We start from the raw sequence: 26,392 nt of genomic DNA on the forward strand, positions 1-26,392 counted from the left end.
ATTCAAAATTTCACTTTCTGAAACCTGACAGGTGAATTTTCTTTAACTTGACTTCCCCAAATGTAATTATTAATTTTCTTTTTGTTCTTCAAATATTAGAACCTCACTTTAAAGTACAAGATATAATTAAGATACCTTCCTACCCCCTAAACTCTTCCTTCTTGTTGGCCACTTATTGGCAGGTAGATGAATTTAACTTACTTGAAGTATGTGTGGTGACACAAAGACGGGGTAACCTGGGTGGTCATTGGCAAGTTGGGCCGGTTCTTTGCGTGTCCAGGAGGACTTCGACTTAGATGATCTCCAAGCCTCTTGCTATTTTAATTAATTAATTAACTAACTAATTAATTATTAAAAGATTTTATTTATTTGAGATCGAGAGAGAGAGGACACACGAGCAGGGGGAAGGGGCAGAGGGAGAGGGATAAGCAGACTCCACTGAGCAGGGAGCAGATGTGGGACTTGATCCCAGTGTCTGGGATCATGACCTGAGCCGAAGGCAGACGATTAACCGATTGAACCACCCAGGCGCTCTGCCTCTTGCTATTTCTCCAATTTTATGCTGCTTTGAGGCTTGCCTCTCAGATTGGGTGGTGGAGCCCATTTTCCTTTTTAATGTTTGAAGTCAGGGTTTTTCTTTTCTTTTTTTTTTTTTAAGATTTTATTTATTTATTTGAGAGAGAGAGAGCACAAGACGGGGGAGTGGGAGAGGGAGAAGCAGACTCCCCATTGAGCAGGGAGCCCAATGCGGGACTTGATCCCCGGACTCCAGGATCATGACCTGAGCTGAAGGCAGTCGCCCAACCAACTGAGCCACCCAGGTGCCCCAAAGTCAGGGTTTTTCAAACTGCTTCTCATGATCCATTAGATCATTCATTCAGCAGCTATTTATTAAATGACTGTGAGGTGTCTGGCACTATTTAAGCACTTGGGATATATGGGGAAAAGATATAAAAGCTAGTAGTCTAGTGGGAAAAGACAAATAAGAAACAAAGTAAATACATAAAAATATATGGTATGTAAGATGGTGATTGATGTACTAGGGAAAAATAAAGCAGGCAATTGGGGAGCTTGGATTTTTGCACAGGGTATCAGAAAGGGCCTGATTGAGGAGGATACCTGAATAAAGAGGTAAGTGAATGAGTCATGGACATATCTGGAGAGGAACATTCTGGACTGCAGGATTTGCAAATGCAGACCCTGAAGCAGAAGCATGCTTGACTTGTTCTGGGATCAGTAAGGAGGCATCATGTGGCTGAAGTAGAGTAAGGTAGGAAGAGTGCTAAGAGGTGGGGTCAGAGATACAGGGATCGGGAGGTGGTTGTCTAGGGCTTTATTGGTGTCCTAAGGAATTTGGTTTTTACTTTGATGTAAATGGGGAGCCACTGGAGGATCTTTAGCAAAGGAGTGATGTGTTCTGACTCATGGTTCAGCATCCCTCTGGCTGTGTTATTCAGGATAAATGAAGCATGGGGCAAGAGTGGAAGCAAGGGAGCTAAGGTAGGAAGCTCTTTCAATAATTCTGTAGGCCATGAAATCAATTTAGATGGTTACAAGTATTTATTAAATAAAAAAATATAGAATAGAAAATTAGTGCATAGCATTATAGTAGGTGGTAAGTATTGTTTAATGAATTTATGCTAAAAATGTGGGTGTACTGGAATGCAGTATAAAATGTACTTTACAAAGGGTTGCTATAAAAAAAAAGTTTCAAAGCCATTATTCTAAGACACTCATGTTACTGCCAACTAGAGGGGACTTTGGTGTTTGGATACATCTCAGCGAGCGGCTCCTATGAGAAACAGGCTGGCTTCCTGTTTCGTGTCTCATCAGTCAGCAGGTTGGCCTTCTCTCCCTTTCCTTTGCACCCCTGTTGTCTCTTGTTTTCAACTGTTTGCATAGTAGTTCTTCCTAGAAGGTAACAAATTGTGATTTTTGTTTTCAGACCCTCTTTTGCTTAGGATTTTTTCCAGACTTTGCCTCTTTCCTCTTTAACATTCCTCCAGCTTTGTGGTCTTGCACCCTAACAGTTAGTGCACCGACCCAGCTTCCTCTCCTGCCATCGGGGACTGCCTGTTTACCTGCATATATTCCCACCCCCTCCTGCAGCAGTTACTGTTGCTGTAGCAACTGCCATCCCAGTCTCCCTCTTGCCCTTGCTTTTTCCTCCCTCTTGCCAGCCACTGTTCGTTAAACTCTCCCTCTCCAGTTTTATATACTGTGAGGTCAGGGCTGATGCTAATGTAAATCTGTCAGAAGGTAGGACCAGGAGTAGTTGTAAGGTGAAGATTAAATGACTGCTTATGAAACCCTTCTTTATTTTCTGCAGCTTGAGAAGAAGGGGGATTCTGAGTAAGCCAAGCCATCTGATGAATTGAGATGACTAAATTTTGAGTCCTTAGTTCTAAGGGAAATTCATGAGTGTCCTACAACAAATCTTATGATTATGGCAGTGCCTCTTAATTTATTTTGAGATCTTGTTTGGTTCTGTGTGGCTTTCGGGATCTCTGGACCAAACACAAAAATTTAGATTCCAGATCACTTCAACTTTGGGTATGTCCCTCTTCTGGAAGATGATGAGAAACACTACAATGCCTGCCATCCGCGTTTGCTTTTTGGGAGGACTAGATACGCCATTTGATCATCTAAAGATTTCTCTCTCTTTTTTAAAAGATTTTATTTTTAAGTAATCTCTATACCCACTGTGGGGCTCAAACCCACAACCACAAGATCAAGAGTTGCATGCTCTACTGACTGAGCCAGCCAGGCACCCCTATTCCAAAGATCTCTTTATCAGAAATTTATCAAGCCCTTTTGCCAACTTCAGTCAAACTTAAATTTCTGGATGTTCAAGAAGGGAAGGAAATTTTACCAGGTACACTGAACCTATATCTATATTTCAAGCCAGAGAGGTTTGGCAAAAAATCATGTTCTGAGGAAAGTGAGTTTGTTTAGACACAGATCACAACGTATCTTTCTCATACTAGTGGTCTAATAGTTCTGGCTTCCTCTAGAGAAGTCTCAATCTTGGAACTGAGGATTGTGTAGAAAGAACAAAAGAGAAAGCCCAGGTTCTCCTGCCAACTCACATAAAAGAAATGGTTAAGGGATTATTGGGACGCTGAACACACTTAAATAGGATTGATGTGGGCTGTGACTCCCTGAACTTGTTTGCTCTCTACCTAATTCTGGTGTTCTCTAGGATTTGTCATATTCTATGGGTTGTGCAAGTACAAAATGTCCTTTATTCCTATAGGTCATCCCATTCTACAGCAGAAACTGGAGGGGAGGAAGAGATTTCCCCCCACCTATATAGGACCTTGATTTTGCCACTCTGGTTATACAATACCAAGTCTGATGTCTGTGATTTGGAATAACAATGTATTTCATGGGTGTTATTAAAGCTTTCACTTAGAAACTGTAAGGAAGTTTATGCTGGTGGGCATTGGTAAATCATGTTGGTACCATCGGATGAATTACTTAGTCATGGATTTATGGAAATCTAGGTTTGTGGAATCTGATCTTGGAAACGTTATCAATGCCCTGTCTTGTGTTGAACATGATACTCCCAGTTACTTTCCTTGGAAACAGCCTTAGCCTGTTTCTCTTCTATTCCAAGGCCTTAGCCTTGGCCAAGTACTTTTAAAAATGTTCTTTTTACTCTGCCAGAGCAATAAAGAAATCCATTTGAATACTGGGGGTGGGAGGGAGCAAAAAAGGAAAAATCCAGGAGACCACACTAGTGAGAAATATTTTCCTGTTGTTCTGTGGTTCTCTTGCTTTTCGTCCTGGATCTTTTACATGCTGACCCTTGGATTACCTCCTACCCCATTCTTGTTGCATTTTATGACAGATCATTTGTTGAAGATAGGTTGGGAATAGATTTATTGCTTTTCTTTTTCTAAATAGGGATATTTTGAGTTGAATTCATCTTAACTTGTTGCTCATTCTTTCAAGATACTGCTCATCTTGTCTGGGTGCGTAATGGTGGCCATTTCTCTGAAGAGGGGGGATAGTGACCTCAATCTCCATCATCTCCAAAAGATTGAGGCAGTCTCGGGACGCCTGGGTGGCTCAGTCGGTTAAGCGTCTGCCTTCGGCTCAGGTCATGATCCCAGGGTCCTGGGATAGAGTCCCGCATCGGGCTCCCTGCTCAGCGGGAAGCCTGCTTCTCCCTCTCCCACTCCGCCTGCTTGTATTCCCTCTCTCACTGTCCCTCTCTCTCTCTGTCAAATAAATAAATAAAATCTTTAAAAAAAAAAAAAAAAAGATTGAGGCAGTCTTCCCTCAGTTCTCCAAGAGGAAATGGGAAACTTCTCCTTTGGGGAATGTATTGATGACAGGAAAAAGACATTTCAGGCATTGTTGGTAGAGAGGAACTCTGATTTTTTAAAAGGAATTAGAGTCCTTTCTGCTAATAGACATGGGGCTGTAAAAAGTGCCATATTGTGTTGTTTTTTGTTGAACCTCTGGTAATCTGCCTTCTCTCCACCTTTTTTTCCCCCTGGCCCCACTCTCCTGTCTCTTCCTGCTTCCTCTCCCCCAAAATCCCAAAATGGAACCATGTTTCTCAAAGTGGTTAGAAAGTCACATGCATCAGAATTAATTGGGGTTGTTAAATTCAGATTCCTGGGCCCACTTCCCAGATTGAATTAGAATATCTGGGGGTGGATCCACATTTTTAAAGAGTCCCAGATGATTTCTCAGGCACATTACATTTGGAACCTTAAACTATAGCATCTTTGACATAGTCTTTATATCTTGACTGTGAGGGCAAACTGCTTCTAAGCTTTTTCTTCCTAATGAACTGGATCACCCTTACCATTTGCATCAGGAAGAGCCAACCGTAGAACCCCTGCTGAGAAATCATGGTTAACATAGTTCACTTTCTGGATTTCGGGTATCATTCTGCCCTCTGGAAGGAATTGAATTTTGTGCCCAGACAAGAAGTATTCCGTTTTAGCAGCTGCTGCTCTTTAGCTGGCACCCCCAAACACTCGAGGAGCGAGTTCTACATACCTACCCTCTGTGTGAGAGAAAGGAGTTCCCTGCCCAGAAGCACAGGCAAGAGAAGTTAGTGACTCTCCTAGAGCACACAAACAGGCCTCTGTAGAGTGGCTAGAATGCAGACATAGGTCAGGGAGCTCCAGTGGGGGTGGGATGGGCTCGATGCCTGTCCTGAGTAGACTTCTACAGGTCTGACTAGAATCAGCAGAGGAAGTTCCTGTTAACCGATGGAACGAGCGTTGGCCAGAGGCCCCAGCCGTCCTGTCAGGGATGCTGGAGCTGATGCAAATCCCTGATGCTGTTGCTGGTGGGGCTGGCCAAGTTTCTTTTTATTCAATCTTGTTTCCACCCCCAGCTCCTCTCCAGTCCTACAGATGGTGGTTTATTTGTACACTCCATGCTGATGTTAGATTGAAAGCCTCTCATTGTTTTCGAGCTCAGTGTTTAGATAACACCACATGCCTGTGGCAGCTAGGGCACACTGTAAAGGAAATGCCTGGACTCTAACAGCCCTGTCATTCATTCTCTGTATGTGAGTGAGCGTGGCCTCTGTTTAGGACCATTATAAGAACATTTTTTTTGCAGAGATTATTACTTGGGGTCTGCAGGGCTACCAGCCTTCTCCTTGATGTTTGGAGTACTAGGGTCCGTTTCCTAAGTCTTTTCTCTCTTTTCAATCCTAAAAGGATTAAAGCCTGTTTGGCCCCAAGCCTTGTTGCCACGTACCAGGGCATGCCTCCCTCTAGAGAGAAGACTGCTCTGGAAGACACAGCACTGACCCACGCTAGTGGGGATATAGATGGTTTTGATGACTAGGCCAGGTTGGCAGCTGCCTTTGTACGTGGTTCCAGGGGCTCCTTTTCCCACGGGATATCTCCTTTCCTGTCCTCTTAATCTTACCCATCACGCTCATGCCAAAAAAAGAAAATGTGTTGTCTTCATTCAATATTAAATCTCTTCTGGTAGTATATAGCTCTTTTAAGCTTTCACTTGGTAAAATGCTATTAAAACTTCCGTAAAAATGTTCAGATGAATCTGCCAGGCTCTAATTTAGGTCTCTCAAGGCCCTTTCCAGCTCTGTGATTCCCTGGAATTTATAAACTGTTTTTTCCTAAAACTACTAGGATTATTAGGACAACAATGTCTGTGTGAGGCAAAATGAGTTTGTAGTTTTGATGTCACATGAATTTCTGTACCACTCCCAGTGTCTATACTTAACCTCACTTTCCTACCAGTAATTCAGTGCCCCAGGAATTGAACCCAGAACACAAAAGAAGTTGGTTATGATGTGGTCAGTGAGTAGTTCATCCCTTCATAATAAAATGGAGTCTAGCTAATCAAGGGTACTAATTACTGAAAGATATACACATAGATATGCACCCTTTTTTACTTAGTACTATATAATTGTTAATGTTCATGGCCATCCTGGTTCACTGTAAAATTGAAAGTATCTTCTGAGTCATCAAAGGAAATTATTTGGAATCATACTGAGTTTTTTTTTTTTTAAAGGTTTTATTTATTTATTTGAGAGAAAGAATGAGAGAGAGAGCATGAGAGGGGTGAGGGTCAGAGGGAGAAGCAGACTCCCTGCTGAGCAGGGAGCCCGATGCGGGACTCGATCCCGGGACTCCAGGATCATGACCTGAGCCGAAGGCAGCCGCTTAACCAACTGAGCCACCCAGGCGCCCTGAGTTTTTTTTTTTTTTTAATGTTAGGAATATTATGAGTCTACAGAAGAATAGTAGATGAACCAGAGCATATCACTCTCCCTAGTGAAGATAGATAAATATATTAACCAAAGTACATATAACCTTGTTGGGAATTGTATAGGAAAACAAGTCATCTTGCTTTTCTGATTGTTACACTACTTGCCCTGCATTTAATTGAAATTTTTTGTTTAATATTTACTGTCTGGTTATGCCATATAGAATATAAAGTTTCTGTGAACAGATTAAAAATTCAAAAATAAATGCTTAAGTAATAAAATGATTTTTTAAAAGATTTTATTTATTCATCTGAGAGAGAGAGAGAGAGTGCACAGGAGCATGAGTTGGGGGAGGGGCAGAGGGAGAAGCAGGCTTCCCGCTGAGCAGGGAGCCCGACAAGGGGCCCAATCCCAGGACCCTGGGATCATGGCCTGAGCTGAAGTCAGGTGCTTAACCAACTGAGCCACCCAGGCACCCCAGTAATAAAATGATTATTGTTAAAAAAAAAAAAAAAATACCGGGGCTCCTGGGTGGCTCAGTTGGTTAAGCGGCTGCCTTCGGCTCAGGTCATGATTCTGGAGTCCTGGGATCGAGCATCGGGGGCTCCCTGCCCGGCAGGGAGTCTCCTTCTCCCTCTGACCCTCCCCGCTCTCGTGCTCTGTCTCTCTCTTTCTCTCTCTCAAATAAATAAAATAAAAAAATAAAATAGACCCAGAATAAACAGTAAAGTATCTGCTTTTCTTGCTAAGGTGCTTTGTATCTCTAATACAAGGATAAATATGTCCCTTAAATGTCATCCATGATTAGCCAGTTAGAGTGGACACGACTCACCTCGCAGGGACTTGGTGAGTGTGAGTAGCTACTTGATTATGTAGTTGGCTCAGGCAAATGAAATAAAAACTAATCATTTTAATACGTCTTTTCTTCCATGATGCTTTTGTTCTCTATTTCCTGTAAGTTTACTGGTAATTCACCTTTTGGAGATTGAAAAGAGGAACTGATAGGTTAGATAACTTACTCTAATGAAATCAAGGAGCCATTCTTATCCCATTGTTACCTTCTGAAATACCTTTCAGATGTAGAAGCCTGACAGGAGATTCTGGACACATTTTGGGAAGAAGTAAATGTGGTCATTTTGCAGACTCTTGTCCAGCCTGCCTCATGCCCAATCCCTGTGCTTCCTGCCTTCCAGTTCTCTCCTGCGCTATGGTGGCAATCTGTCCCTGCAGAGTGCCATGAGCGTGCGATTCAACAGCAACGGCACCCAGCTCCTGGCCCTGAGGCGTCGCCTGCCCCCTGTGCTCTATGACATCCACTCCCGCCTGCCTGTGTTCCAGTTTGACAATCAGGGTTACTTCAACTCTTGCACCATGAAAAGTTGCTGCTTTGCAGGGGATCGTGACCAGGTAGGTGCCCTCTGTCTCCTGCATCCCACATTCGTGCTTTCCTCTCAGATTGCTCCTTCTGTGCTGGTCTTTATTTCTCCTTAGCATCGTGTCAGGTAGAAACAATTGAGGCACACAGTGTCTCTGGACATTCTAGCATAATATTGAGTCTCTTCATCAGAGTTTCCATTGAGTAATATAAGGCACACACCATGAACCAAGGCTGGCCACAGTATAGTTCTGAGCAGCCTAGCTTTGCCAGGTTTGTGAACAGACTTTAAGGTTCTAAGAATGTGTCATTTCAAAAGAAAGGAGGGAGTCCATGGAATATTAGCCTGCCAAAAAAAAGAGACTTTGTGTGTGTGTTTATCAATAAAACACAATGATGAATGAAACACCCTAAGTACCATCCGAGAGACATATATCCCGAATGGCCCCTTGGGATGGCACCTTTTTCTTGGATGAGATGGGCTGAGCAGCCTTGTTTGAGAGGAAGCCAGATGCTGACTCTTTTACTTTTTATTGCCAGCATCACAACTGGGAAGGAGAACCCAAGCTGTGTTTCCAGTCTTTTCACAGTCTCACTGGGAATTGAGATACTGATGTTGACTTAGAGCTGGCAGTTTAAAAAACATGCTTGGCATTCTTGCACCTGTCTTGGCCATAGAAGTTCTGAAGTGGGTGTGTGGGTGTCAGTGAGTGGACCAGTTAGACTGGTCTCGGTAATCAAGCTGAGTAAAGATGAATATAAACAAGCATTGATGAAATAAACACATAGGTGTTTTTTTTTTCCCTTCTCAAACAGAACAAATATTCGGCTATTTCACATCTAGATTGGAAAAAGAGAGACCTTAGTCTCTTGCTAATGCTTAGTGTTCTCTTTGGGCTCATCATCATCTTTAACATAATTCTCACATGCTGTACTCACCTCTTTAGAGTTATTTGTGGGCAAGGGACATAAAAGAAACAGTTCTTGGGGAACCTGTGAAGACCCTGCTCTTTGAAGGCAGAACCTAGGGTTTTTCTTCCTAGACTGGAATTGCTACATGCTCCCCAATATCAGAGCTTAAAGACTAGTATATGCAGTAGGAGCACAATAAATGCTTGTTGAATTGAGTTAAATGTTAAAGAAACTGAAAATATCTTTTAAGTTGTCTAGACTAGGGATGTCCCTTTTGTAAATAGAGAATATGTATCTAAATTCAGAATTTATGTTGAAGGCAGATTCCTAGGGCCTACTTAGCTGTGATCCACACTGGAAACCACTAGGTGGCCTCAGTTATATAAGCGATGTCTCCTTGAAGAAGCCATAATGCCTGAAACTACTTAGTTTTTACAGGCTATTTGTTTCTTGGGTGGGAAGAAGCTGTTTCTAGATATGATCAGACTCACAACAGAACAGATCATTGTCTACTCTTTAGATTGGTTGATTTAGTTTCACTTAGATGTAGAAATGACAACCAAGCCTCTCCCTCCCTTTCCCCCTTCGTTTCTTCCTTCTTGCCTTTCTTCCTTGCTTTTAAGTTAATTTTTCTATCTTCTGTCACTGTCTTATGCATGTGATTCTTATTTCAATGACCAATAAAAAACAGGCGCTAAATGTAATGGTTTATTAGGCTTTATCACCAGAAACACAGGGGCTGAGGGAACAATGAAAGATGTAAAGGAGAATAGATGTTAATTTTCTTTCAGTTCCTATATTATCAGCCAGAACCTGTCTGCATGGAGCCCTTAAAAGACCCAGAATACAGGCCTCTAGCCAATGTGTAGAACACCCAGACCATGGTTTCTTAACCTCTGTACTATCGACATTTTGGTTGAATAATTCTTTGTTTTGTGGGGTTCTCTTATGCATTTCAAGATAGTAGCATCCTTGGCCTGTCCCCACTAGATGCCAGTGATGTCTCCCCTGTCATCCCCCAGACAACCAAAAATGTCTCTAGACATTGCCAAATGTCCCCTGGGGGAAAATTGCCCCTGACTGAGAACCTCTGACCTGGATTATAATACCCATTTTGCCCAGATACACTGGGACAGGTATTGCCACAGGCAGAACCTGAGTAGGTATTTTGTGATTGTCCTGGTTATGTACATTGCCAAGATGTAGTTGTTTTTGTCTTTAAGGTTATATATAGTGATAAAACCATTGAATAGCTTTTCATTTTTTTCTATTCAGATTTGACTAATTTATTATGTGTGTTTTTAAAAAAAATATTTAAGTAATCTTTACACGCAACATGGGGCTTGAACTCATGGCCCTGCTGAGATCAAGAGTCATATGCTCTTCCAACTGAACCAGCCAGGCACCCCTTATGTGTGATTTTTTATCCAATGGGAAAAGTCTATGGGTACTGTATCCTCTCTGACAAACTAGATTGTTTTTTTGGTTTTCTGTGAAGGAGGATGCAAAGTCATTGAATCTAACTTTGGATCCATTTCAGAGGTAAAGTCTTTCAAGTCTTTTCATAGTCCCCATAGAGATTATCAGAAGTATATAACCTAGGGAATAGGAAGTACAGAGATTTATGTTAGGCTATTTTGTTCACTCCTTAGGGAATAAGAAATGAAGTGTGGCGAATTCATCATTGCCTTGTCTCTAATACCTGGCACACAGTGAGAGCGCAATAAATATTTGTTGAAGCAAATCTTGAATACTTTGGTCAATGTGTGGTTTTTAGTTTTTTAGGCCTAAGGCTTCTCTAACTATAAATCAGAATTGATAAGTACCGTTTTCTCCTGCTCAACTTCCAGAGACTTTATGAGGATGAATTAAGTAATAGATTTTTAGTGAGAATAACCTACTGAGCTTATACTTTGTAAGTGCTGTACAGGAGGCTAAACTTACTGTCTCATTGCTAGAACATGTCTCTAAGAGGTGACTTACCGGCTCTTTCCACACTCAGAGCTAAAGCAGCAGGTGCCACGGTTACAGTATGATCTGCAGGACTGACATGTATAGTCTTTGACTAGTCCAGGCAGGATCTTTTTTGCTGCTTTCAAATTCCAAAGCCTACTCTTTCCTTATACTGGTCTTTATATTTGCTCTTGTTCTTGTATACTTTGAGAACACCCACAGCTGGAGGCTCTGTGCTCTGGAACTCTTCATTTAGTCATGGGCTGGATAACCATCCCAGGGAGGAATCTGAGAATTTCCATAATAGGAATGAACATGGTCAAGAAAGACACTAAGTGATCTATCTATCTGAGACAGTCTTCTGGCTTTTAATTACAGTGAGATAGTCTTTCCACACAAATGGACCAGATGCTGTGCCAGAGAACCTATACTTCCTTTTAGACTATCCTAGGTTCACTAGGTACTTCTTTAGCCTCCAAATGAAATTAACATTTCAAGAAATTGGACTCAGGGAATAGAGTGTGCAATAGGCTGAGCCTACTTTGTGTCTTCCATATGCTCAGCGCCACCATTGTAGATGAATTCTAATTATAGAGCTATTAGAGATCATTTTGGATAACCCTCCTTTTATAGATGAGAAAACTGAGGCTCAGAGACGTTGGGGACGTAAGTCAAGACATATACATGTTTGTAGCTGAGCCAGGACTGGAACCCAGATTTTTGAGATCTCAGTAGAGCCTTTTCTTTGTCTTTTTAAGATTTTTTTTTTTTAAAGAAGAAGAAAGGGGGGAGGCATTATCTTTTTTTTTTTTTAATTTTTATTTATTTATTTGACAGAGAAAGACACAGCGAGAGAGGCAACACAAGCAGGGAGAGTGGGAGAGGGAGAAGCAGGCTTCCTGCGGAGCAGAGAGCCTGATGTGGGGCTCGATCCCAGGATCCTGAAACCATGACCTGAGCCGAAGGCAGACGCTTAACGGCTGAGCCACCCAGGCGCCCTTTAAGATTTTATTTTTAAGTAATCTCTATACCCAACGGGGTGGGGGGGGGCTCAAACTCACAACCCCAAGATCAAGAGTCACATTACAGCCCTTCTCACTCTACATCTTGATGCCAGGAGAAGCAAGGCAAGCAGCAAAAATGAGTGAACTGTGTTAGAAATCATCAGTGGGGGTGGTGGTGACTGTGGCCAACTATAGAGATCCCACCCCATCTAAATATAAATGAGTCACATCTAAATAAAGCTTTGGCTCAGCTTCAGCCCATTGTTGCCATGAGGGTCTCTGGATTTTTTCAAGTGAAGCCAGAAATCAAGATTTTCGTGTAAAATCTCCTGATTTTTTTTTAAATATCATGACAAATTAATACCTTATTGTATGGATAAAATAAATCTGTACATCATACCTATTCTGCATTAAGAGCCACCAGTTTGAAACCTCCGTGCTTCAGCAGGATATTTTTCTCTCATATTTAGTTTCTTGGTCTGTCACTAATTCATAGGTGAGTGGAGACAAGTTTCTTTTTCCTGTCTCCTACTGGACCCTTACTTATGCCTTCCTCTCCCCCCGTCTTTTAAAATAAGAAAGCAGATACTTACTGAACATCTACTGTGTGCCAGAGGCTGTGGTAGACACATGACTGCCACTCTGTGCTCAGTGGGGAGTCTGCTTTTCCCTCTCCCTCTGCCCTCCCCCCCTGCTCATGCTCAGTCTCTCTCTGTCTCTCTCAAATAAATAAAATCTTTAAAAAAAAAAAAAAAAGAACACATGACTGCTAGATAATAACCTCTTTGAAATTTTCTTTTTTTCTTTCTTTTTTTTTTTTTTAATTTATTTAAAGTAATCTCTACACCCAATGTGGGGTTCGAACTCCTGACCCTGAGATCAAGAGTCGCACATTCTTCGGACTGAGCCAGCCAGGGGTCCCAAGATTTTCATTGAAAGCCCTATATACAATCTCTCTTCCCTACTTTTGGCCAAAAATACATAGTTTGTTTATTTCTAGTATAATCTTTTTATTATTCAAGTTTAATAACTTCTGTCATCAGATAAAGTGGCATAAGTGACATCAGATTGGCTGAATAGAAACAGAAACAATTAGGCCAAATACACCCTTGAACTTTTTTTTTTTTAAACCAGCCCACCTTCTAGTCTTAAAGTATGGTGAGGAATCTTGCAGTTGGGGCACCTGGGTGCCTCAGTCAGTTAAGCGTCTGCCTTCAGCTCAGGTCATGATCTTGGGGTCCTGGGATCGAGCCCCACATCGGGCTCCCTGCTCAGTGGGGAGTCTGCTTCTCCTTCTCCCTTCGCCTGTCTCCTCCGCTTGTGCTTTCTCTCTCTGAAATAAATAAAATCTTAAAAAAAAAAAAAAAAACTTGCAGTAAAATAGCACCCCTTCCTCTGGAGGCTGCCTGAATCCAAGGGCTCTCCTCCTTGCTATCACCATCATACTTGGATTTTTTTGTTTCCTTTTCTCCCTGAAGCCTGACTGGATACATTCTGTCTCCCAAGCTTCACACTCCCCTCTGCATACTCAGTGAGCCAGTCTCTTAACAGGGTTAAAAAAGAAGGCCAATTTTCCACCTCCTAGCTCTTCTGGCACACACTTGGAAGGCAGCACTCAGCTTTTGTTCCCTTTCTCTCACAATTCCTTAAATGGGTCTTGCCCTAGATTGTGACAGTCCAGCAGAGCTCAGGCTTCTGGGAAGTAAGTCAGGCTAACAGGTATATGTAGCCTGGAAATGGACAGTGTGGTAATTTTTTTTTTTTTTTAGATTTTATTTATTTATTTGTCAGAGAGAGAGAGCGCACGCATGAGAGCGAGCACACAGGCAGAGGAAGAAGCAGGCTCAATCCCAGGACCCCGGGATCATGACCTGAGCCGAAGGCAGATGCTTAACCCACTGAGCCACCCAGGCGTCCTTGGTGTGGTAATTTTTAAATCTTCTTTTGCTTTGGTCTTACCTAAAGCCTGGCCTTGTAAGTTCCTACCTCTTGCTGAAAATGGGATGGGGAAGGAAAGGGAAAGTGTGATAACGTTTTTTCGAAAGGGCTGAGCATTGGAGTGTCTGAGTACTGGGATGACTTACACAGGTCTTTCTTTTAAACTTGGTAGATGGCAGGGCCCCCAAAATCATGAGAATGAAATCATTCTAACTTATCCCCTGGAGAGGAGAGCTGACTTGTTCCCTGTGAGTCCAACAAAATGGCCTTGAATACGTGGCCTGGCCCCAGACATTACATCATCACTCAGCCTTTCTGTGCTGACGTTATATGGGTATGGCAGAGGTGCCGGCATTCACCAGTAAGGGTGCTCCGGGCCAGTGAAGCACGCGAAGTTGTAACTTTGCTCTTTTTATAACTCCATGTAGTCCAGCTTCAGCTCCCTGAGGGCATGGCATGCCATATGTTCTCCTCTATCTGAAATAAAGACACACTCTTGGGGTCCATCCTTTGACTTGCTTTGTGACTTGAGGCTAATATTTTCTTCTCCTCATCTTTCTTTTCTGTCTTGTATATTTTTAGCCCTTTAGCTTCTGAAGCACTTTCATTTCATGTTGAATCCTCCCAGTGACAGATTTCACCCCAATGCAAAGCTGAGGCCTATAGTGTTTGAAACTGCAGATGTCTTCGGTCACAGAAGGAGGACTAGACTAAGTCTCTAGCTTGTGATCGTGCTCTCTTCTCTTCCTCATAGACGTGCCGCCGCCTGGGTTCTACAGAGCAAGTGCTGGTAGCATCTTCCCTGGGCTAATGAGGAAGAGGAATTCCTTGTTGTATATATTATTTAGGTGAATTATTTAGAGGCTTTTATTTTATAGAGAGAAGGTAGCATGAAAATAACTTATTAAATCAACCATGTTTAACTCTTTTTGAATCCTGAACCTTTTTGAAAATCTAAAAGCTATGAACACTTATTTCAGGAAAATGTACATATGCACATCATTTTGCATATAAAATTAAAGAGTTTGTGGAATTCCTGAAGCCTAGAGGTTTCGGGTGTTAGCAATCCTGAATTAAGATTTTACCCATGGAGGGCACCTGGGTGGCTCAGTTGGTTAAGCGACTGCCTTCGGCTCAGGTCATGATCCTGGAGTCCTGGGATCGAGTCCCGCGTCAGGCACCCAGCTCAGCGGGGAGCCTGCTTCTCCCTCTGACCCTCTCCCCTCTCATGCTGTTTCTCTCTCTCTCTCTCTCAAATAAATAAATAAATAAAATCTTAAAAAAAAAAAAAGATTTTACCCATGGATTAGATCTTTTAGTCCATTTACTGATGCAGTTTTAGAGCTTAGAAAGCTTAAAAGGTTCTGGAGTATAGCAGGCCTGCTACATATGGTCTGGTTTATAAGTGTTTAGCTGAGAAGGAACACAGGTGAGCTGATTTCTTCTTAGGAACAAAAGGAATTGATGTGATCTGGTGACACAACATGACACTTTTCCTTTAATGTATAGTTCCTGGCTCGGAGGCTGGACTCTACTAGGAAATTGCCGGTAGATATTCATGAAGGGAACAAAGTATAACCTTTCCTGCTCTACCTGCCCTATCTTCCTTAGAGATTTGCCTCTTTTTTGGGTGTCTTCAAACTTTGGAGCAAAAGGAAAGTAATGTTTCTTCCTCTGAGTGGTTGGAGACCCCTGCTTGAATGAAGAGTATAAATACTCATATGCAGACTGAAATGAGTGATGCCCTCTCTCCACTGCGCAGGCCCCACATACAGCAGCTGAGGCCCACAGAGGAGAGATCAGTGCTGAAGGCCATTGGGTTGATTGCCGGCATCTTGCCCAGCTTTCCAAAAGAGTTTTGCCAAATAAAAGTTATCTTTAAGTAATGCGGGCTACTTTGTTACAAGCAGCTGTTGGAGATTTAGAGCATTTTTACATTACATTACTACTGATTATTTGACTATTACTGGCTGTCTTTACGGAATGTTTCTTTATTAATAGAATTTTTCCTACTTGGTTATTTTAATAAACCAAAGAATTCCAGGAGCCTAATGGAGCTGAAATGGCAAGTGGTCCAAAGAAGCAAGAGTCATATAACTTCACATGAGCGAAAAATAGTGGTAGTCTTATGGGTATGCATATTTGCTTTTTTTTTGTTGGGAGCCAAGGGAATTCTATTTCTCCTACCACAAATAAGATAAAATGAACCTATGGCTTTGGCCATTTCCAAAGCAAAATTGCCCTGATTGCTTTGGATGGCATTTGTGGCAGGTACTGGGTGTAAATGATATGAATGTTATATACCAGTTGCAAGCCTTTTTCTGGAAATCGTCTTTGAAAGAGCACATCACGAAATTGTTCAATCACATTTTTTCCCCCCTTTCTGACAAAAGGTCAGGAAGAAGTAAGATCTAAATAGCAGTCTCTCTGCTGTTACTAATCTAGGCTAGAAGAGCCATCTGGTTTTTCTGTCCTAGTCAATACAGTTAATTAGACAGGCATGCCATTTACTAGAAACTAATTAATCAATTACTATGGAAGGAGCCTTGGAGAAAACTGCAAGTTGATCTGTACTCAATGAATAGTAACTGATTGATATGTTCCCTTCTTTATCAACAAATGTTTGGGAATATCACATGCTGTGCAAACACACAGGCATACACTCACACATACATATACATACACTTAGAAATGGAGCAGAAAGAGATTTCTCTGTTAGCAAAAGGCATGTTAAGACATTAATGGATTATTCTTGAAGCATATCAGGTGATGGCCTATCCCTCCTGCTGTCTAGAACATTTTCCTCTTTTTAATGTGGATTTTGGGTGGGAAGAAGGGGGCAGTTTCTGTTTATGTTTCTAAGCCCGGTGAGGCCTTAGAGTATTGTTGGTAGGGTTATCTGTAACACGTTTAAATAAAGGTATTGGGGAAAGAAAAATAATTGCTTTGCTAGAAGATGGCTAATAAATTTGGGTTTGGTTTTTTTTTTGCTTGTTTTTTTCTTCTATTTTCTTCTAAGCGGCTTCTAAATAGTAGGCAGTTTTGCTGTGGCAGGCCAGGCCATGCTTAGATCCCTCTTTGAACCTTCAGGTTATTAAAAATTTCTTGTGACTTGGGTGACTTTATAAAGGTGGTCTTTATATTTAGAGGCATGGACTTCTCTGGGTATTCAGCTAACAAAATGCCTTTGCAAATAGAAAAAGGTCTTTCTCAGAGCTTGTGTAATTGGAGAATGCTGAGAGATGAAAGGGGCAGGAGTTCCTGGAGGGGATGCTGGGCGCTGCAGCAGCCTACCAGAGAGTAGGAAGTGTTAGGTGAATGGCTGTTTTCTATAACGGTTAATGGATTGACAAGGATATGTGGGCAGATGAGACAGTGACAGAGTGCTAATGCGGTCATCTTTTTTTGTGTTGATGGGGTGGTTCCTTCTTAAAACCTATTGAGAAGAACAGCTGTTGAGTCTCTCTGCTTGACCAAGTTAATATTCCATACTGACAGTGGATTAGATAAAATGCACTGGCCTCAGGTTAACTCTGCTTAGAACAACTAGGCTGCATCGAGATGAGTAACTATAGAATGAATGAACAGTGCGATGGGTCAGAGTGTGGCCAGCCTTTAACCTTTGTGGCCAGCTGTGAAGGACTATGGATGATAAGAATCCACACAACTTTTTGCAATGGTGTCACCCATCTTACTCACAAAGCCAAATTAAAATTAAGTACATCTCCTACTCTCTGATCTGAACTAGACTGTGGGTCTCCCACTCCCCCCTCCCCCCCACAATCTAGAGCATTTTGGGAAATGGGGCTTTAATTGCCTAGATAATAGACTATCTAAAATATTTTTCTCCTTCTTTGGAGCCCTGCCCTATTCATCTCAGGATATAAGATAAAAAATTCTTACGAAGTGAGTTTTTAATTTGTCATTTACCCCCCACAGTGTTTAGAATAAAGTCAAAGAAAAGACCTAAGAGAAGGTAATTCTTTATATTCATGTCACACTTGGCCATAAACTTAATATCACCTTGTTTAGTTTTGGCTTTTCTAGAACTGAACAGCAATCTTTTAAGTTTTTTCATGCTAGTGTTTTAAATATGAATTTTGCTTGTGAAGTCCTCCATCATAAAAGGGAGTAAAAATGTTAAATGTGGGAATTTGGGGCAAACATTTTTTCTGTTACGTTTCTATAGCTTACTTATTTTTAAAGGGTTATCTGCTGCTGAACCATTCTGTTATCTAGGCCAGAAGTCTTTACTCCAGGTCAGCCTCAGATTCAACACCAGATTCCCTGGGTAAAAATATGCAGAGATTATTTGAAATTAGATATCAACATAAAAGGGAAAAGAAAGAGAAACCTGTACCTTCAGTTTTACCACTTGAGGTGAAGTTCAATTTTCTGGTTAATTTAAATAATTACCGTGTTTCTAGATTTGGATATAATTATGCAGTTTGGGTTTCTTTTGGTAGTGATTGGTCTTTGTTCTCTTGCTAATTTTTCCTTGCATCCCACAGCAAATATTTAAATATCTGTGAGAAGGCCAGTCAAGACTAGCAGTGCCCCAATTGTCCTCTTGAGCGCTATCTATTAGCACGGCATCAGTCGGAGGCTCCAACCTGACTCTAGGAGGAGATGGGCCCTTCCAATACACCCTTAGAAGAGGGAAACATTTCCAACTGCTCTGATGATGTTAAACGTATCTCTGCACTCAGCCTGCTTGAAATAATCTGTGTTTTTGCAAAGCTTAAAAAAAAAAAAAAGACAAAGGAGCTCTTTTGGCTATCTTATATTTTAAATTAGCCCAGAACTCTGTCCCCTCTCCTGGAGGACTCTTCTCCCAGATATTCATACAACTTGTTCCCTCATTTGAGCTCTGCTCAAAATGCCGTGTTATCAGAGAGGCCTTGTGTGATCAGTCTATGTAAAACAGAAACAGCCAACCCCCAGCACCCTATAAATGTCTTAATCTCTTATTTAATTTTTCTTTATAATACTTATCACCCTCAGACACACACATATATTCTTAACTTTTTTCCCTCTACCCATTGTCCTCTCACATTACCTGTGCATGTAATTTTTTCTCTCCCCACCCAGTAAAATATAAGAAGCTTCATGAGGGCAGGGACAGCATCTTTTTTTGATCAATTCTGTATTTCTTTCCTTGGAACAGTGCCCAACACATAGTAGACATTGGATAAATATTTGTTTAATGAATAAAGGATGAAATCATTTTTATTTCAGTCTCCCACAGTCAGCAGTATCCCAGGCAGCCAACTTTTAATGCTGGAAGGGGCCCAGCAGACAACCATGAAATGCCATAAATGAATTCCAGGGCAGTTTTGTGATTCCATTGTGTGTGAACACTTAAACGGTCTGACTAGACGGCAGTGGGTCAAGACCCCCGCCTTGGAAATCATCCCAAGCTGTTCCCTTGTGATGGTTCCAAGAGGAAGAGAGGGTCAGGAATTGCCCTTATCCCTGAGGGGACGCCTGTACATTATATGCATTTTCTACATATTTTAGGAGCTGTCATATTAAATTCCAAAGGCCTTTACTCTGTGGGAGTTTTCTCCCTTCTAAGGCAGTCTTCTGAGTCAGCATTCTGTCTGGGAGTCCCCTTTTACCTTTTCATGACTTTCCCTGCTGAATAGCTGAGCAAATAGGAAAGCGCTGATCCTTCACTATGAAATAGTAAACCTCTGATAAGCCAAGCCTGTCTCACTTTTTTTTTCCACTTTTTTTGTAATATTTATTTTTTGTTTGTTTCGTTTGTGAAAGGTATGGGGAGGCAGGATAGCAGGAATTCTATATGAAGTTTTATAGCCTCTTTTAAACATAGAGCATGAAATGAGATGTTGAGTAATAAAGTATATATTATATATACAAATAATTAGTGGATAGTTCTCTTATGTTCTGTCTCTCCATGTGTCTTATTTTGGGTTCAAGTTTTAGGTGCACATGGTTCATTTGGAAATGCAAGAAATACTAGCGGAGTAGGGGAGTAAGTAGGGAAAGGAAGGGTGAGCCAGCAACAACTGTGGGCAATTGGAGCTTGATCCTGAGAGGAGAGAGTATTGAGCACCCACTTCATTCCACCTGGGAACAAGAAAGCTGGAATATTGATACACCAACTTCCATCAGTCATTGGCTGAGTGCTGCTTCCAAGAAGTGTTCATTCACCAGAGCAGCCTGCAGTCTCCTAGGCTTTGGTTTCGATACTGGCAGTTGGCAGTGAGGTCGAGTATATGAAGCAGTAAGGCTTGAGGGATATGAGCAGGGTATCAAGGACTGAGCTATGCCATGCTTCCTGTTTCTGCTGAAACAGCACCTGTTACTTTCCCTTTGCCCCTTCCTTTCACCTTTTCCACGTCTTTACCCAAGGTCAGCTCAGTGCTCAACTCCATCTTGCTTTGCCTCTTTGTGAATCACCAGGCATCTTATTTGTCGTAATGGCACCTAGCGATTTCTACTTCCTGGCACAGTAGTTGTGTACTTACATGTATATTTTCTACCTTAAGCTCCTTGGGACCCCAGGTGTTACCTTACATGTCTTCGTGAGTCTCAGAGTACCTGGCACATAAGTGCTTGGTTAGTAGAGGAAAGCCCTTGGGTTCCTGAATTCCAGCTTCCTAACTTCCTATGAGGAAGGTATCATAAACTATAGGGAGCTACTGGATGAATCCTAAAGTCAGGGCAATGAGGATTCACTTTTTCTTTTTTTCTTCTTGTTTTAAGGAAACTTTAAAAAGGTGTATACTTTAGTAGTATTAAGTATATTCACATCATAATGTAACCATCTCCACCATCCATCTCCAGAAGTTTTTCATCTTCCCAAACTGAAACTCCATACCCATTAAATAGCAGCTCCGCATTCCTCCCTCCCCCCAGTCCTTGGCAACTACCATTCTACTTTCTGTCTCTATGAATGTGACTACTCTAGATATCTCATAAGTGGAATCATACAGTATTTTTCTTTTTGTGATTGGCTTATTTCACTTAGCATGTTCAAGATTCATCCATGTTGTAGCACAAGTCAGAATTCCCTTCCTTTTAAAGGCTGAATAATGTTCCATTTTATGTATATATCACATTTTTTTTTATACATTCATCTGTTGATAGACACTTGGGTTGCTTCCACCTCTTGGCTAGTGTGATAATGCTGCTATAAACAGGTGTACAAAAATCTCTTACAGATCCTCTTTTCAGTTCTTTTGCATATTTACCTAGAAGTGGAATTGCTGGATCGTGTGGTAATTTTATTTTTAATTTTTTGAGGAACTACTTGCTGGGTTTTTTTGATATAAGCCATCCTAATAAGTGTGAGATAGTATCTTATTGTAGTTTTGATATGCATTTCCCTAATGATTAGTGATGTTGAGCATCTTTTCATGTGTTAATTGGCCATTTGTGTATGACCATTACATATTTTTTTCTTTGGAGAAATGTCTATTCAAGTCCTTTGCCCATTTTTAAAATCAAGTTGTTTTTTGATGTTGTTAAGGAAACTTTTCAATTGAAGTCTTGTGGGATTAGTCTTTGGGTTTCCTTGTCTTGAACGTATTTATGTAGTGACTTGTCAAGTAACCATGAGCCAGCAGCTTAGAGACTTTTAGCTCTGATCTGATTTCCCCCATTCCTTTTCAGAGGAAGCATAGAATCTTAGAATTAAATGAGCTTCAGAGAGTGTCTTAGTCTATTATGGCTACTATAACAAAATAGCACAGACTGGGTGTCTTATAAATTACAATAATTTCTTTCTCACAGTTCTGGAAGCTGAAAGTCCAAGATGAGGGTACCAGCATGGTTGGGTTCTGGTGAAGGCCGTCTTCCGGGTTGCAGACTGTGGACTTCTCTTTGTGTCCTCACAGAGCGGAAGGCACCTGGGGACCTCTGTTAGGTCTCTTATTAGTTAAGAGTGCTAATTCTGTTCATGAAGGCTCTACCCTATGACCTAATCACCTCCCAAAGGCCCCACCTCCTGACACCATCACATTGGGCATTAGGATTTCAACATGTGTATTTGGTGGGGAATACAAACATTCAGACAATAACAGAGAGCAAGCAGATGAGAAAATTGGACCCATTTCTTTTTCCACTGTGCCCTGGGCTAAATCACCTAACCCTGTGGATAGCATTTTCTTTATCTTTAAATATGTCTTTCTTTGCCTCCTCTCTCATGTTCCTGCAAGTATTTTGAAGACTGGTGAATTGATTTTTAATTATTGTAAAGTATTTATATTAGGCATGAGGTTGTGTGTAAGTTGAACTTAATAGTTTTTGGAATTGTTCATGGTGACATTTTTAAGTAAAAAGTTTTCTCTAGAAAACTGTAGGCCCTGGTAGTCTGGATGGCTCAGTTAGTTAAGTGTCCAGCTCCTGATTTCGGCTCAAGTCATGAGCTCAGGGTTGTGAGATCGGGCCCCACGTTATGCTCCGCGCTGGGCGTGCAGCCTACTTAAGATTCTCTCTCTCTCCCTTTGCCCCTCCCTTCCTCGTCTCTCTTAAAAAAAAGAAGAAGAAGAAAACTATAGGCCTTCCTTTTTCTAGGGAAATAAGGAGATGACACCAAAAGGAAGTAGTGCTGACTTCAACTTAAAGTAATACACTTTTGTTAATCTTTGCAAATAAATGAGCTGTCAGGGTTGGTGACTTGTTGCTGTTAGACAATGTTAGGCAATGCTTTTATAAGTCCTAATTAGATCAGTCTGGCTCAGTGTTCTATTTGAGATCAAGTAGTTTGAAGCTGCCACATAAAAGGGGATTGCTTATGCCCCTAGCGCTAACTCATGGCTGGATTGGCGATGGCTTCCTGTTCAAAGATGTCCGTTGACAGCAGGGACATTCAGGATGCTTACACTTGCAAAAAAGATCTCTGGGGAACCCCTAATTTTTTGTTCTGCATTAGAAGTTTTTTTTGAAAAATTGAGATAAAATATACATAACATAGCAATCACTGTGGAGACCGTATGGAGGCTCCTGGAAAAATTAAAAATAGAACTACCATATGATCCAGTAATTCCACTACTGGGTATTTGCCCAAAGAAAACGAAAATTCTAATCTGAAAAGATATGTGCACCCCTGTGTTTTTTGCAACATTATTTACTAAGGTAGCCAAGCTATGGAAGCAACCCAAGTGTGCATCAAGAGGTGAATGGATTAAGAAGATGTGGTATATAGATATATATATATATATATATATATATATGGAATATGAGTCAGCCATAAAAAAGAATGAGATCTTGCCATTTGCAACAATGTGGATGGACCTAGAGGGTATTATGTTCAATGAAATAAGTCAAAGAAAGACAAATATCATATCATTTCACTTATGTGTGTAATCTAAATACCAAAACAAACAAAACCCAGATACGGACTTATAAATAGAGAGAACAAATTGGTGGTTGCCAGAGGGAAGGGTGTTGGGGAGATGGGTGAAATAGGTGAAGGGGATTAAAAGGCACAAACTTCCAGTTATAAATAAGTCACAGAGATGGCAAAGTATAGCATAGGGAATAGTCAATAATACTGTGATGGTGTATGGTGACAGATGGTAACTACACTTACCGTGGTGAGCATTGAATAATTTGTAGAAATGTCAAATCATTATGTTGTACACCTGAAACTAATGTAGCATTGTATGTCAACTATGCTTCAATAATAAAAATCTTAAATATATGTATATACACATACATACACATAACAAAACTTTCCATTATAATCATTTTTAAGTGTGCTGTTCTGTGGCATTAACTGCATTCAGATTGTTGTATAACCATCACCACCATCCATTTCCAGAACTTTTTCATCCTCCTAAACTGAAACTCCATACCCATTAAGCAGCAGCTCCCCAGTCCTCCCCCTAGTCCTTGGCAAGTACCATTCTGCCTTCTGTCTCTATGAATTTGACTACCCTAGGCACCTCATATAAGTTGAACCATATAGTATTTGTCTTTTTGTATCTGGCTTATTTCACTTAGCATAATACATTCAGGATTCATCCATATTGTAACAAGGGTCAGAATTTCCTTTTTAAGGCTGAATAATAGTCTGTTGTATGTATATGCCACCTTTTATTTATCCATTCATCCATTGATGGACATTTGGATTATATCCACATTTGGCTATTGTAAGCATTCTTTTATGAACATTGGTGTACAGATAGCTCAAGTTCCTGCTTTCAGTTCTTTGACATATACCTACGAGTGGAATTGCTGGGTTATATGGTAGTTCTATGTTTAACTTTTTGAGGAACCTCCATACTGTATTCCATAGTGGTTGCACCATTATATATTCCCACCAGCGATGCACAGGGATTCAGTTTCACCACATCCTTGCCAACACTTGTTTTCTGTTTTGTTATGTTTTTGTTTTTTTGGTATTAGCCATCCCAATGACTGTGAAATGCTATCTCGTTGTGATTTTGAATTTTTTTTTTTTTAAAGATTTTATTTATTTGACAGAGAGACAGTGAGAGAGGGAACACAAGCAGGGAGAGTGGGAGGGGGAGAAGCAGGCTTCCCGCAGAGCAGGGCGCCTGATGCAGGGCTCGATCCCAGGACCCTGGGATCATGACCCGAGCCAAAGGCAGACGCTTAACAACTGAGCCACCCAGGCACCCCATGATTTTGATTTTCATTTTCCTAATGATTAGTGATGCTGAGCATCTTTACATGTGCTTATTAGGCATTTATATATTTTCTTTGGAGAAATGTCTATTCAAGTCCTTTACCCATTTTTTAATTAGGTTGTTTGGTTTTTGTTGCTGAATTTTAGCCAATGGACCTTTTAATTGGCAAATACTTTAAAGAGGGTATTTGCTGTGCATGGTGCCTTATGAATATATGCCCATTTGTCTCGTTTATTTTTTTTTTGTCTCGTTTATTTTTTAAAAAATCTTTATATAGATAGGTAGATAGATGTAGATATTTTATCAATCAAGATATAAATAATAAATATGTATTTTTTTTTTTTAATCCCAACAGTATATCCTTTCAGGCTCTGATGACTTTAACCTGTACATGTGGAGAATTCCTGCAGATCCAGAAGCAGGTGAGTATATCCCTAGTATGAACCTACTGCTAATGTTGGCTCTGTTGACCTTTGGCATGTTGTACCCTGAAAGGACTGATTTGTAGAAATAGAGGATGATATTTCTCTTTTAATGTAGTAAGTTTATCAGAAAAGTGACCAAGGGAAATTTAAACATAAAAATTAGAAGCCAGATTTCACTATAACCTTCATACAGACCCTTACTGACACAGTGATGCTCAGATTTCTTTCTCCTAAGAACTTTTCTTTAGACTTCATAGATCTCCATTATGCCCATTTTCCTCTCTCCTATTTCACACCTGGAATATTTTTATCTTGCTTTTCCTTTTTATCCATCTGCAGATTCTTGTTTATTTTTCTACAAAGAGTTATTAGGGTCTCTTCATTTCCTTTGGCCTCCCTGGTGATGTTAACTAAAGGGAAACTTTGTTGATGGACAAGTTTACTCCCTGGGGTTTGGCTGACCCCAGATATCAAAGAAATTAGGAAGAAATAGTTCATCATATCTCTAGATATATTCTGAAAAATGCCTGCATCTTTCCATAAATTTGGATCTAGGCTATCAGCTTTCAAACAGCATGGATCATTCTTCATTCTTGATAATAGTGTCTTCACGTGCTCAGTTGAGTCTCACACTGGTTGCTTCCTACTGGTAGAAAAATGTCTATTTTTTATTCTCAGGACAGCTCAATATACCATCTGCTCCAGGTGATACATGGCATCAAACTGGAAAATGGCCATTAGGAAAGTAATAGAGGACTGTGCCAAGTGTATTACATAAAATTCGTCTAGTGCTCAATGTTTAGGGAAGTTGTTGGCTTGCCTATTGCTGAATTAACAATATTTGTTACCAAACATCTGCCTTTCAAAACTTGTTGAAGCCCACTTTTGATGTAACTATCCTATTTCTGTGGTCTGGTTACTAAACAATTTTCAAAAGGCCTTTTTCCCCTTCTGGAATTTGGAAAGCATGAGTGAAGCAGCTTACCTGTGAAGCCCAACCAGATGGGACAGCAGCGGTCTAGCTGAACAAAAGTGGTATTTTAGCTCTAGACTATTACGTTTCCTACCCCCTAATCTTATAGATTGATTATCTGAGAATTAATCCTTGGGCTTAATTTTATCTTTTACCTGATCTTTAAAAGCTTTTAATTATTAAGTCAATTTGATTTTTAAAATAGAAAGTGGATAACCTTCTTCTCCTGGGGCTGTTCTCTGGAATCTTTTTCACGTTTGTATAAAGAGAGAATAGGGAAGAATCAGCAATAGTATAGATTTTTTTCCTCTCCCAGCTTATTTTTGTACTGGTTTAAGGTATGGCCCACAGTGGGCTGACTTTTTTTTTTTTTTTTTTTTTTTTTTTTTTACCCCCACATTTTTACATTTTTATTTTTAGTTGAGGTTTTCCTTGTTTCTTTTTTTTTCCATAACACCCAGGCGCCCATGCAGAA

At 40.7% G+C, this 26,392-nt stretch overlaps 1 protein-coding gene across 5 annotated transcripts in view; it reads left to right on the forward strand.

Annotated features, from left to right (window-relative positions):
- DCAF5 (DDB1 and CUL4 associated factor 5) overlaps positions 1 to 26,392 on the forward strand; it is a 105,111-nt gene that overhangs the window by 47,560 nt on the left and 31,159 nt on the right. For 4 of the 5 annotated variants that reach the window (XM_021679735.1, XM_044917985.1, XM_021679736.1 and 1 more), the window contains exons 6-7: positions 7,906 to 8,119; positions 24,875 to 24,941. In XM_021679735.1, the coding sequence (XP_021535410.1) occupies positions 7,906 to 8,119; positions 24,875 to 24,941 (281 nt within the window). Of the gene's footprint in view, positions 1 to 7,905; positions 8,120 to 8,627; positions 8,694 to 24,874; positions 24,942 to 26,392 lie in introns of those variants that run through there. The other variant, XM_044917987.1, reaches the window with a different exon arrangement.

The sequence above is a fragment of the Neomonachus schauinslandi genome, chromosome 9 (assembly GCF_002201575.2).
Source record: "Neomonachus schauinslandi chromosome 9, ASM220157v2, whole genome shotgun sequence".
In the NCBI taxonomy this organism is placed as follows: domain Eukaryota; kingdom Metazoa; phylum Chordata; class Mammalia; order Carnivora; family Phocidae; genus Neomonachus; species Neomonachus schauinslandi.